This window comes from Aquarana catesbeiana, linkage group LG05 (assembly GCF_042186555.1).
Source record: "Aquarana catesbeiana isolate 2022-GZ linkage group LG05, ASM4218655v1, whole genome shotgun sequence".
Classification (NCBI taxonomy): Eukaryota; Metazoa; Chordata; class Amphibia; order Anura; family Ranidae; genus Aquarana; species Aquarana catesbeiana.
The window spans coordinates 587002002-587015703 of NC_133328.1; the positions used below are offsets into that span (position 1 = coordinate 587002002).

Genomic DNA, 13702 nt, shown 5'->3' on the forward strand with positions numbered 1-13702 from the left:
TCCCCAATGAGTCTGATTATGTAAGTACTATGTACCTGGTTATCTTATATAGTGGCATGACAGGCCATGCTCTGATGTTTCTGTTACATTATTACATGTATATGTATCTATATTTTAGGTAAAAGAATATCTTTACCCAACTGTGTAAATCCCCCCGAAGAAGGAATATTACATCTGACTACTAGGGATGCACCGAATGGTTTTTTGGTACCGAAACTGATACCGAAAATAAATCTTCCTTGATCCCGAAAACCAATACCGAAACAGCACCGATACCGAAAGTGACTGTTTGTTTGTTTTTAATAATATTTTTATACAGGAGATGGTCAGAGACTGAGGACATGGTACAGGAGATGGTCAGAGACTGGGGACATGGTACAGGAGATGGTCAGAGACTGGGGACATGGTACAGGAGATGGTCAGAGTGGGGACATGGTACAGGAGATCAATGCAGCCAGCCAGTGTCCCCCATTGCAGCCAGCCAGTGTCCCCCATTGCAGCCAGCCTGTGCAGGGGAAGAGAGGAGAGCTGCCGCCTGGTTGATTAGAGCGCTGGGAACATCACCACTTTCATTTCAATAGCTGTGTGTTCCCCGCAGCGCGCCGTCACATACAGCTCCTCCCCCTTGTCCGGGAACTTTGATAGATCACCCGTCCCAGGATTGGACGGGTGATCTGTCTATCAAAGTTCCCCGGACAAGGGGAAGGGGCTGTATGTGATGGCGCGCTGCGGGGAACATCACAAGCTGTGATGTTCCAGGCGCTCTAATCAACCAGGAGGCGGCGGCTCTCCTCTCTTCTACTCTATAGGAATCCCCCGTAATAGGCGGCACCAGGGGCGGGGGTGGAGCCCCGCCCTCTGCCCAGGCCCCACCCCATTTTCAGCTCCATTATCGGACGTTTTTCTCTTCCGGCAAATTGCCGAAAAGGCCATTTTCTGCCGATATGTTTCGGCGGCCGAAATTTCGGTGCATCCCTACTGACTACGGTCTCTTCGAAACATGTTGGGATGTACACTGTAGCTACCAACCCCAAACCGTACCCAACTTCTATTGGGGTGGATCTTTGGGCTCGCTAGCTCTGGGTGATATCGCATGTTCTAAATATTTTATATCAACTTTGCCTTTTAAATTTTCATTTTTGTATACCAATAAATTTGGCATTTTTGTGCCTTTTACATATATTTATTCTTCATACTCCCTTTTCTGCCCTATAAAGTCCATAAGGATGTCCCCTTTGTGCACCTTATTGCATATTTTTCTTTTTGAATATTTTCCTGGGATGATGGCAGGCACGTACACCATCTAATTCTCAATTGTCTTTTTTTCTAATCAATGGACTTTGAGTGCAGTGACATCACCAAACGTATGCTCCATTGAGAACTAGTTGCGCTCACTCGTCCCCTCCCTTTCCTGACCTTCCGGGCTGCATGCATGGATAAGGGTCTGGTTTGGATTTTGGGGGGGGGAGTCACACTGTACTAATGCATTGGAACCACATGCCGGTGAGGTTGCAGTGTGATACCGTAGATTGAATGGGAGGCGTTGAAAGGCTTCAAATACCTCCTGACTAGACATAAGGTGTGCTGTCCATTGTACCATTTGCATAGGCATTTGAGGGACATTTTTAATGCCCCTCAAATGCCTGCTTTTAATACCAGTGTGAACTTAGCCTTATATTGCATTGGACCAGTCAGGAGAAAAAAAGATTTTAACTAGAGGTGTCTTAAGGTTTCTGCTGGCCACAGATAATTCTACATCTGGGGTCGGGGTAGAGAAGGTTAGTTTTATGTTGGGGAGGCAGCTAAAAGGATAACTGTACTTCCGATGAAAGAGTTATAATTTAAAGCATTTCAGCCACAATTGTGTTATTGTCTGTATAAAGTGCAGATCATGCCATCAGTGGATCTCCAGGGAGTGTTTGGTCTTTTGCCCATTTTCCAATTGCCAGTTTTCTATTCATCTCTGCTCATGAACCGGAGACGGGTAGAAACGGCCCAGTGCTTTTAATAGCTGCAGTGAGATGATCACCTGACTTGCAGGGCACGGTGTGAGCTAGATTAGTCTCGGGTTGTTTTAAAATGAACTTGGCTTTTTGCCATTTTAGGTTAAATTGATGGGTTCCCATGATGGCAACTCTGCAATCCTCTTCCCCTGTTCATAAACGCCATCTCTGTGATGCCCTGTTGACTTGCCCTAAAGGCTTAAAGAATATCTAAAGCAAAACCTTATTACATTTTGGATAGAGTAGTACAGGGTTAGAACTGTGCTCAGTTTTTATTGTTATTATTTATTTTATTTTTTGCCACTTGTGTCTAATTGGGGAGAATTCCCTTCATAAGGGCCATCTTACTCCACAGGCAGTACTGGGAACTGCCCAGGGGCCCCAGATGCATGTAGAGCCTCTGCAGTCCCGTGTGCCTTTTGCGGAGAGCTGCATTTTCCATCTACAGAAACGCAGCTTTCTTGTGTGACTCTTCCCTTGGGTAATAGCCCTGTTTTAATGTCTATGCCAGAGCTTCCATGGGATTATCAACTTGCCCCTACATGACGGTGCTTGGGACTGATCAGCCTCTAACGTAATGATCACTGCATCATTGATATATGCTGTCTAAGGATGGGCTCGGGCGTGTTCGCACACTCCACGTGTAGAGCCCGCCAGGAAGTCGGCACGGCGCTAATCACAGGCAGTGAGACATTTTCTCGATGTGCGGCTGCAGAGATCGGGAAATGTCTCACTGCCTGTGATTAGCGCAGCGCCGTGCCGACTTCCTGGCGGGCTCTGCACGTGGAGTGTGCGAAAATGCCCGAGCCCATCCTTAATGTTGTCCAACTAAGGACTAGTTGTCCCAAAGGGCTTCAGCTGGCAGTGTGATAGGCAAGTGAAGCAAAGATAAGTATTAGTAGAAGGGGGGCAAAAGGGCTGTTATTTGCATTAAAGTGATCTAAAACCCTCACATATACCCAGTGATATGACTGGCCTCAGGTGATACACTGAGATGAATCCCACCCCTGTCACCGTTTTTTCTCTTGGTGTCAGGAAAACTTGTCAGAAGAACGAGGCAGCAGACAGAAATGACACTAAAGGCCCGTACAAACTCTACGAAAATGGGAAGTAAAATTTTGTCCGAACGATCTGCCGATTTTCGGATCGTTAGTACGGTGCTTTCGACAGCCGATTACGTTTTTTTCGGCAGACAAAAGCTGGATGTACAGACTATCAAATTTTTGTTGGATGTGTGAACTCTACGTCCGATTTTCGTTTTAATTAGTACGGTTTTTGTATGAAAAAAATCATAAGAGCAAGACTACGCATGCTCAGAAACGAAAGAATACATACAAAACTATTCAACATATTACGTCACTTCTGACGTTTGTATTTTTTCGTATGGTGAGTAACCTCTTTACTTTTATATGAGACTCGCATGCAACAAAAAAACGGACGTACGGTCGTCCGAAAATCTGATCATGTGTACAAGGCTTTAGTGCTCTGGAGTGAGACAAGTACACACTATAAAATGAATAAATTACAGCGCTCGCAGTAGTGCAAATAATGTATCAATAAATACAGTGAAACCAATTCATAATTAGGTGAATGTTCATATATTGGTGAATGATGTGCTCCGATTTATAAAGTGCGATCGTGCTCCCAAACACACTCCCTCCTGTGTCCCCACTCACCGGATGGAATGGAACCCCAGCTTTTCAGTTCTAGGGGTCGTTCAGACTTAAAGTGTTGGCCAGGGATGGCAAATTCACATCAGGATACCAGGAAGATCTCCGAAGCTCATGACAATCACGCGTGGATCATAGTGCTCGAAACGACATAAAGGAAGGGGACTCTAGTGATGTACTGCTTTGTAAAGGTATTTATTGCGCAGCTAAAAAAGGAATTTTACAAAATGTAGGTTAAACCCAGGCTTGTTTTAACCTACGTTTTGTAAAATTCCTTTTTTTACCTGCGCAATAAATACCTTTACCAAGCAGTACGTCACTAATGTGACCCTTCCTTTATGTCGTTTCGGGCACTATGATCCACGCGTGATTGTCATGAGCATTGGAGATCTTCCCGGTATCCAGAATTGAATTTGACATCCCTGGCCAACACTCTAAGCCTGAACAACCCCCTAGACTGAAAAGCTGGGGGTCCATTCTGTCCGGTGAGTGGGGAGGGACACAGGAGGGAGTGAGGCACACTTCGAGTTTTGGAGTACGATCGCACTTTATAAATCGGAGCACATCCTTCACCAATATATGATCATTCACCTACTTATGAATTGGTTTTACTGTATTTATTCATTATTTGCACTACTGCGAGTGCTGTAATTTATTCATTTTATTTTATTTGTCGAGCGTATAGCACTTTGTGTACAGCAGCTGCAACTTTACTCATTTTTATTTCTGATCAATTTGGTTTGATAGTTTTCACCTCTAGCGCGAGTATACTGTATATATTTAGAATATATTCCTTTCACAAGTGCACACTATAGAGGGATATGCCTTGTTCATATTTCAGGTCTGAGGTTTACAGCCACTTTAATGAGTCTTCCTCCTTCAAATTGAATTGCAGAACTTTTTCTAGTTTTTTTTTTTTTTCATTTTATGTTTCTTCTATTCTACAGGTGGAATCCAGGGATTCGTTGAACAGCATTTCCCTGAAGTTTGACACAACACCAAATGAGCTGGTTCAGCTTAATAAGCTTTTCTCCAGAGCGGTCGTACCTGGACAGGTATGCTCTCTGTGTATTATTTGATTGTATTTTATTTAGAGCACAGGATCTCATCCAGTGGTATGTGTACCTCCAAGACCATACCTTTTTTTTTTTTCTTTTTATATATGGTGTTTTTTTGCATATATTTTCCTTGTTAAAAACTAAAAGATAACATTTTTAAAAATCTACATTCTTCTTAATCAATTTAATATGAATTCTACATGAATATATCACATTAACAAGGCGGCTAGCAGCAAGAGCTGTAGGCCTCTTCTTAATTTTACCGCTATGCTGTCAATAGCTTGTTAATAGCAGGAGCTCAGATTCTACACAGATGAATGAGACAGAGGGGATATCACCTTCCTCTTTCCCTTTCTACCATGTGGATATACCTCGTACAGCTTTTTAGGTAGACTGAGTATGCATGCTGAGTTGGGCTTCAAAAAGCATTCACTGTGCAATCATTGTCATAGAGGCACCCTGTAGCTAAAGGTTTTACTTGTAAAATAAAGAATGGTATGCAGGCTATGAAAATAATGCATAACTTTAAAAACTTGTAGTCTTAAAAAAAAATAATATTCTGGACCAAAAATCATTTTCATTTCTCTTTAATACAAACCCGTACTGTCTCCATTCAGGGCAACGTAACAGATTTGCTTTTAGTAGGCAGGGTAAGGAGGACATACCTGCCTCCCATTCACTTGTGTGAGTATCCTGTTATTAAAAAAAATTATCAAGTTGTTATTTTAAAATTTGTTACCCTAAAAAAAAAAAAAAAAAAAAAAAAAAATGGATCCTTGAAGCAAATAACAGCACAGTGCTTGTGCTGTGTAATTTGGCCCCTTCTAACACCTGAAATACCTGGATGATCCTGCCTGGCTATGCCCTCCCCTCTGTAAACTGATCATGGCTGCTGAGCCCTGACACCATGGTCAGTTTACATGCCTCCGTCATCCTAAGCCCTCCTGTAACTCCCCCCCCCCCCCATCCTGCTTGTCAGCTCTGTGTCGGGGATCTCTCCCTCCCCTCACCTGCTGCTTAAATAACTTTGTAAGATTCATGCAATTCCCTATGTTTCATAATACTAAGTGCCCTGTATATTTGACTTATTAAAAATATCCCGTTCTATACCTGATTTCCTAGCGGCGCTCACGTGACAGGCCGGCTCTCCTCTCCTCCTCCTGACTGACGTCCACGGGGGATTATCAGCCCCTCCCACTCTAGCTGTCAGATCAGGAGGGAGAGGCGGCCGGTCACATGAGCGGCACTATAAAATCAGGTATAGAAGCATATTTTTCATAAGACACATATACAGGGCACTTAGTATTATGAAGGATGGGATTATGTGATAATTACTGAGTGGGTTTACAACCACTTTAAGTTCCAGGCCAATACAAGGTTAGAGCTTACACAGGGCTATAAGGACCCTCCCAGGAGTCCCTATGGGACAGCACTTGAGCCCAGTTAGACATTGAGTGCTAGATTGTGGGAGCAATAGGACTGTAATGTGTCCCTCCATATGTGGAAGATTCCTCTAGTAGGGAGCACTATAATATAACTGACCGTTCCCAATATTTTCAGAAATGTAAAAAACTTAAGGGATGGATTGAAATAAAAGCACACACATTTTGAAGGTACATGTAGGAAGTGCTAATTGAGATAAAGTTTATGCACATTAAGGGATTCTCAGTAAACTTTCACCAGTTTTCTAAGTTACCAGGTTAATTTCCTTTCCAATAACATGCAACTGGCAGCTGTCTTGATAGCCACCATGGGAATGCATTTCACACTCTGTCCTCAGAAGAAAGAGGAAAAAGCTACTCACTCTAAAAGCCAAGGGTAACCTCCAGTTAGGAGTGAAATGCGTTAGTCTGGGTGCACCTGGTGGACTTGTCGGTGCACTGATTTGCTTCAATAAACTTAACCTTGAAAAAAGACTTAAACTTAATTCTTCAAACTGTGTAATACTAGCTACACCCATAGCTACTAACATTTTATATTTAGCTGAGATGGTTTCTGTTGTATTTATTTGCAAACCTATATGAAGCCACAATGCCACATCAATGTCACCTCTGAAAAAATGCCAGGTGCTTGGGTGATGGGGATATTCAGTATTAGGCTATATATAGTCAAATAAATTATTTCAAACAAAGGCAGAATTGCTCTGCGTTCCCTAGTGTACGTTTCTTCCTCCTGTGTCCCCTTTGGGATGTTTTACGTTTCTGCAAATAATGCCATATATTGATTTTTTTTTTTATTCTTATTTTAAGCTGCTATACGTCCCTGACCCAGACTACATTTCCAGTGTGGAGAGCTCCCCGTCCCTCAGTCCCATTAGTCCTCTGTCTCCAACCTCATCAGAAGTGGAATTTGAGAAAACCATTGTAAGTATGGTGTATTTTATATATCATCTCCTCCGTGTGTGTGTGTGTGTTTTTTTTTTTTTTTTTTTTTTTTTTTTTAGGACCAGAGATTATATACGAGCTTGTGTGATTTTGAGATTATATGTTTTTTTATAGCACCTGCATGGATATGTGATGTTATATATCCTTACTGCAATCATCATCTCTACATAAGGTTTAAATAGATTGTGTAGTCCTCTCATGGTGTGTGTGTGTGTGTGTTTGTTTGTTTTTTGTGTTTCTAGATGTAGGCGTTAAAAAAGATCAGCTTGATTTATTTAATTTTTTTTTTTTTTTTCTTTTACTCCTATATTGCGTTTTTTTTTGTTGTTTTGTTTTGTTTTTGCATATACTTTGTAGTTGTATTTATAAATAGGGTAGACATCTTGGGTCTTTAGACATGCAGGCTCAATGCTACACGATGGGGTTGATTTACCGAGCCCTCGTTCACATTGAACACTGCTTTAAAATCATGCGACTTCATCTGAAATTGCACGATTTCAAAGCCGTATTTCAGTGCGACTTTGGGATCGACTTGAAAGACATCTGTGCAGCTTCATGCACAAATGTCTATTGAGGTCGCACTCAAAATCGCCAAATGTAGTGCGGGAACTACTTTTGCAAATCAGTGCAGTGCTGCATCGATAGGAATGGTGCCATTGCTGGCAATAGGCTGCGACTTTCATGCAGTTTGACCTGTCAGATTGCTCCAATCTGAACAAGGGCTAAAACTGGAGACTGCAAAATCTGATGCAACTCGGCATGAAAACTAATCGGCTTCCAGGTTTTGTTAGAACTATAGGTAAAACTTTTTTTTTTTTTTTCCATTTTGTATAGGGTAAGGGAGGATCATAACCCCTATCAGATCCCCCCCCCCCCCCCCCCCCATCTGTGTCCCATTGTGGAGATTTCCCTTCACTTCCTGTCCCATAGCCAAACAGGAAGTGAGAAAAAATCCCTGCAAAAAAGGCTACTTTCAGACTGGGACGGGCGGGCGTTGGCGGTAAAGCGGCACTATTTTTAGCGGCACTATTCGGCCGGGGTGGTTTTAACCCCAGCTAGAGGCCGAAAAAGGGTTAAAACCGCCCCCAAGGTGCCACTGCGGCGGTGGTTTGCTGGCGGTTTGGCAGCGCTGCCCCATTGTTTTCAATGGGCAGGGGCGATTTAAGAGCGGTGTATACACTTGCAGGACTTTTTTTTTTTTTTCACCATCCTACAAGCGCACCACTCCAGTGTGAAAGCCCTCGGGCTCTCACAATGGAGAGGCTCTTTACAGGCGCTATTTTTAGTGCTGTAGTGCCTGTAAAGCCCCTCAGTGTGAAAGCAGCCTAAAGGAATTCTTTGGGGACCTGGACAAGTGTTCTAATCCTGCTCCACTCTTAAAAAAAAAAAAAAAAAAAATATGTTGCCCTTAGGCCCCTTTCACACTGAGGCAGTGGGTGCGTCCGCGGTAAAGCGCCGCTATTTTTCAATTTCGCAGCGGTTTTACCCCCCTGCTAGCGGACGAGAAAGGGTTAAAACCACCGCAAAGCGCTGCTGCAGCTTTTATACACCACTCCTTCACCGCTCCAAAGATACTGCTAGCAGGACTTTTTTTTTAGCGTCCTGCCAGCGCACCGCTCCAGTGTGTAAGCCCTCGGGGCTTTCACATTGAAGACACAGGGGGGCTCTTTCAGGGCGCTTTGCAGGCGCTATTTTTAGCGCTGTAGCGCCTGCAAAGCGCCCCAGTGTGAAAAGGGGTCTTAGGTATACTTTAATTAAACAAGCTGAAGTTAGAAGCTGATTGGCTGCCATGTACAGCTGCGCCAGATTTTGCACTCTCCAGTTTTAGTTAATCAGCTACTATGGTTGTGCTTTATATTGGCCATACACGGTCAGAAAATCATTCGGGAAAAAATGGTCAGATTTCTAATGACCTCTCAAACTTGCATGCACTAACGCCTTTGGTGTTTCAATAATTATCAACATTATCGATTGAAAGCAACTTAAACAGTACATTTTTCATCGATCGATTACACGATCCAGGGTTGCATTGTAACGCATACATGCACTGTAGATTTTATTTAACTGTTTTTGATCAATCCCACTACTAATGTTTAGAAATCGATCGTTTAGGCTAAAAAAAAAAAACAAAAAAAAAAAAAATCTGACATGACGGTTTGTTTTTTTTTCCATAAAACTTTGCATTTTAATAATCAAAATTAGCCCACTAACGTTTCGAAAGTCAAACGATCGAGCACATCGAACGCTTTTTCGAACAATTTTCTTAACAGCCTATGGTCAGCTTTACTGCTACTTTTCACAATGCAAGTCTGAGTCTGCTGACTCGCTGTAAGCAATGCCCTGAGTGGCTGATATGGTATCCCAGCAATTGTTAGAGACTCTGTCACCAGACTGTTGATATTTAATAACCATCTTCAAATAAGGTTACATGTGCATAGATTGTGCATAATCTATACCTGTAAAGCTTCCCTTTGGATGTGTAGACATCCAAAAGCCCCGAGGCGGATGCTGGTCGCTGTGATCTTGGATGTGATGTCGCCAGCCCCAGCAGACTCTGAGCTGTCATTTACGTGACATTTAAGTCACAATCTGTAGTATCCTTCTCCAGCAGCTACATAAAGGTTATGTATTTGTTCAACTACTACAAAAAATACCTGTTAAGCCGCCCACAGGTGGATTGAAATTCGGATGGTTCAGCGGGAACTGGTCGAATTTCGGCCCATATATCGGCAGCAGTGTGGTTGTACTGAAGTTAACCTATCGATTTGACTTCAGTACAACCAGCCTGTCGGGTTTTTGTGTGCGCTTACTGCCGGTGGCTTTGGCCGCCAGCAGTGATCATTGTATTCTGCGGTGGGCAAGGCTCCTCTCCGGCAGAACACTTTGACATTATCACAGTTCATGGTTGTTGGGGGAATCCCTCCCACAGTGTCAACGTATTCTGTTGTGGGGAAGGCTCCTCGCCGGCAGAACACCATGACACTGTGGGAGGGATTCAACCATGAACTGTGTTGATGGGGGAATCGAGTCCTTTTCTTTCTCTCAAGTCCATGGTTGAAGGAAAGAAAATTGCATAATGTATGGTCTGCCTTAGTCCTTCCAGAAATCTTGTGAGTGGATAACTTCCTGCGTTCTCTACCTGTGCACCTGAAGGGGTTATGGAGCTAAAGAGAGGTCTGTGGTGTTTGTGAAACATCAGAAATGAAGTAGGCAGGGCTGACACCACATGCTTAGGAATTCAGATCTGATGTCCTGTCAACAAAGAAGTTAGTAGCACTCTATACAGTATTTTTGGCACACCAACAGGTGTTTTTTTATTTTTTTATTGCGTGTTACAAGGTATAACACACAGAGAAATGTGCATGTATTCCAGAGATGTAATAAATATTATTATTTTTTTTTTTTATTATACTTTGATGTACGTTTTAAGTTATGCTGAATGTCACTACTTTCTTTTTCCCTTTTTATTATTTTTTTATTTATTTTTTGCTGGCTTTATTTCATTTTCTTTTTTTTTTTTCTTTTTTTTTTTTTTTATTCACTGACAACAGATCTTTATTGTCTGTTCTGTGTTTTTGTGTGATTGTATGTTTAATTGTGTAGCGTTTTTATCTATCTATAGATCCATCCGAGGTTAGAAGCTCATTTGGTTTCTATGCAGAAGTGAGCCTGATTTTGCACTTTCCATCTTTAGTAAATAAACCCCATTGTGTACTTAAAAGTGGGGTATGCCTGTATATCAGTTTTAATTATTCAGAATCTGCTAAGCATGTGTGGACTCCACTTCTGTGAAATAAATCTGAATTCTTGCTTGCATGCAATACTATGACATTTACTATGGCTATGTGTTTTTAGGACCCACAAGGCCCTCGCCACAAGGAATCCGTATCCACCCCTTCCTACTCATCGATCCGTCCTTCCAGGGTGGTCTCATCCACATCGGAGGAAGAAGAAGCATTTACAGAGAAGTTTCTGAAGATTAACTGCAAGTACATAACTGATGGAAAGGTAGGTCTGGTGGACTGATGTATTTCTATAAACGTGTCATACTTTTCTGTGGCTGAACTTCACTCTGTACAATGAAAGGGATTATATCATTCTGCTGATCAGCTGATTAAGGCTCCATTCTACACTTGCGCGACTCCAAAGTCCCAGGATTTTCAGTGCGACTTTTATTTGACTTTACACTTTACATCAGAAGCCGCACAAAAATAGTGCAGGCACCTTTTCAAAGTCGCTGCAACTTTAAGTGTGCAGGTGCCATTGAAAAGAATGGGCTGCGACTTGTCATGCCACTTTGGTGTCCAAAGTCGCCTGACAAATCGCACTAGTGCCTTTGGAGCCTTATGGTTTGTATAAGTAGAAGCATACAGTGTACTCCAACTTTAGGCTCTATTTAAGAGCCCATTCACACATGAGCATTGCTGTAACGACTCACTGCAGTAGCATTCATTTTAATTAGCATTCCAAGCTATCTCCTCAATTCACCTGTGACATGCAGGTGTGCTGTGCTGAGAATGCAATCTACATGCTTTTTTTGTGCATTGGGGTACATTGCAGTGCATTAATTTTCTTATAGTGTGACAGTCTATAGAAAAAATGAAGTAGAGCATCATTAAAACCCATAGGCAGCATCACAACCTTGTATGTGGATGCTGCAAAACAGTGGCTGGCGTGACCCTTGGTTCACACCTGTGCGCTTTTTAGTGTGTTTTTTGCAGAAAACGTTTTCCTATGGATCTAATCCACATTCGCAGCAAAATTACCTTTGCATGTAATAGACTTCAGTGGACCTACATCAAAACTGCAAATGTTTTGTTTTTGATGCGTTTTACGTTTTTTTTTTTTTGTTTGTTTTTTTTGGCTAATAGGAAAGTATGACGGTTCTGTTCATGGAGTGAGTCTTTGATGCCACTTGAGACACTCTGCCACTCAAGACGCTTCAAAGTAGTGCAGGAACCTTTGTGTCCAAAGTTGCATTTTAGGGTTGGGGATAGCAGTCATCATTAGGGATAGCATTCTAACCATAACAATTACTGCTAACCATAGCCCTTACCCTAGCATGCAACTTTGAAGGGCTATGGTTAGCAGTAATTGTTAGGGTTAGAATGCTATCCCCAACGATGACCATTCGTTATCCCCAACCCTAACATGCACATAAAGGTTCCTGCACTACTTTGACACGACTTTGATGCTACTTGAGTGCCAGAGAGTGTAAAGTCGCATCAAAGCCGCACTCCATGAACAGAACTGTCATACTTTCCTATTGGCCAAAAAAAACCACGCAAAACGCATGTTCAAAAATGCAAAACGTATCAACTGCAACATTTATAGATGGGGACTTGGCCTTAGTAGAGATATAAACACTTGTGTCTGTTCTGTGTGTCAGTCAGTGTCCATGTACAGTACTTCTTGGTAAGTATGCTACCTACAGGTTTTATAGAGAACATACTGTATAGTGGTCAGGACTAAAACACACACTTGAAGCTTTAGGTGACATTTTTGCCTCTGTTTACTTTGCTCCTTTGGTAAAATCTGTTTTGACTGGAGCTGAAATCTAAATTACAAATGAATGGTTAGGAAGAGTGTCTCCTATAAAGGCAGGCATTGCTGCTGTGCTTTTTCTTTAGCTAACCTATAGTCCTCTGAGAATCATTTGTCTTCTATGAAATGTGAATTTGTAAAACAAAGATTGTACAAATATAGTTAAAAAATCAATAGAAGATCTAAATTTCAAAGCCTATTAACTTTAAGGTAAAAAGGGAAGTATGTTTTGTTTTTTTGGCCATTCATACCTACGGTAGGTGGATGCAGCATCGCTCCAATGCTGCATCTGTCCCCCGGCGTCTCTTCACTGAGAACCAAGCCACCGAACACTGCCGATGGCTCAGTTCTCTCACCTCTCCGAGCAGAGAGCTGCTGACTGTCAATCGGCATCTCTCCTGCTCTTTTCCTCCGTGTTCACTGGAGCGCGGAGTTGTGGAGAGACGGCGCCGGGGAGCGGCTCGCTGAAAGGCTGAGACTGCCATCAGTCCAGGCACCTGGCGGATCCAGACTTCCGAAGTCGGGATGACGTGTCTGGACTGATTTGTGTGACGTCAGCAGAGAGCGGACTTTAGACCGCTCTCCACTGAAAATGGGTCACAGGAGTGCAAAACGAATTGCACTCCTGTGACCCATTGGAGAAGCCCAGCCAAATGAGATCAGACTGGACTTCTCCTTTAAGTTTTCTCCCGGAAGTTACTTGTTTAAATCACTCATGACACTCCAAGGTTTTAAACCCACCAGTCCACCTTGGCGCATCTTTGCTGTTTGCCCCAAGGGGACTGGAAGCTGTCCCAACTGGTCCTGGAGCCTTCTACGCATGCATGCACATGTTCCGTTCATTCCCATGAAGAGGCCGTCTATTATTGAGTTGCCTGACGGCCTCTTCAAAGAGAGGAACGGGACTTTGCCCTCACGTGCGCAGAAGACTTCAGGCCTGGCCAGGAAAGTTTATAGTGGCTTCTTGTGTGGTTCCTTGTGGACTTGCCAGGGTCATGGACAGGTAAGGTATAAAGCTTTGAAGGGTTTGGAACAATATAAAG

At 42.7% G+C, this 13702-nt stretch overlaps 1 protein-coding gene across 4 annotated transcripts in view; it reads left to right on the plus strand.

Moving 5' to 3' along the window:
* Positions 1-13702, plus strand: part of OXR1 (oxidation resistance 1) — an 830701-nt gene that overhangs the window by 690370 nt on the left and 126629 nt on the right. For all 4 annotated transcript variants that reach the window (XM_073632143.1, XM_073632145.1, XM_073632144.1 and 1 more), the window contains 3 exons: positions 4621-4728; positions 6981-7094; positions 10971-11123. In XM_073632143.1, the coding sequence (XP_073488244.1) occupies positions 4621-4728; positions 6981-7094; positions 10971-11123 (375 nt within the window). The remainder of the gene's footprint in view (positions 1-4620; positions 4729-6980; positions 7095-10970; positions 11124-13702) is intronic.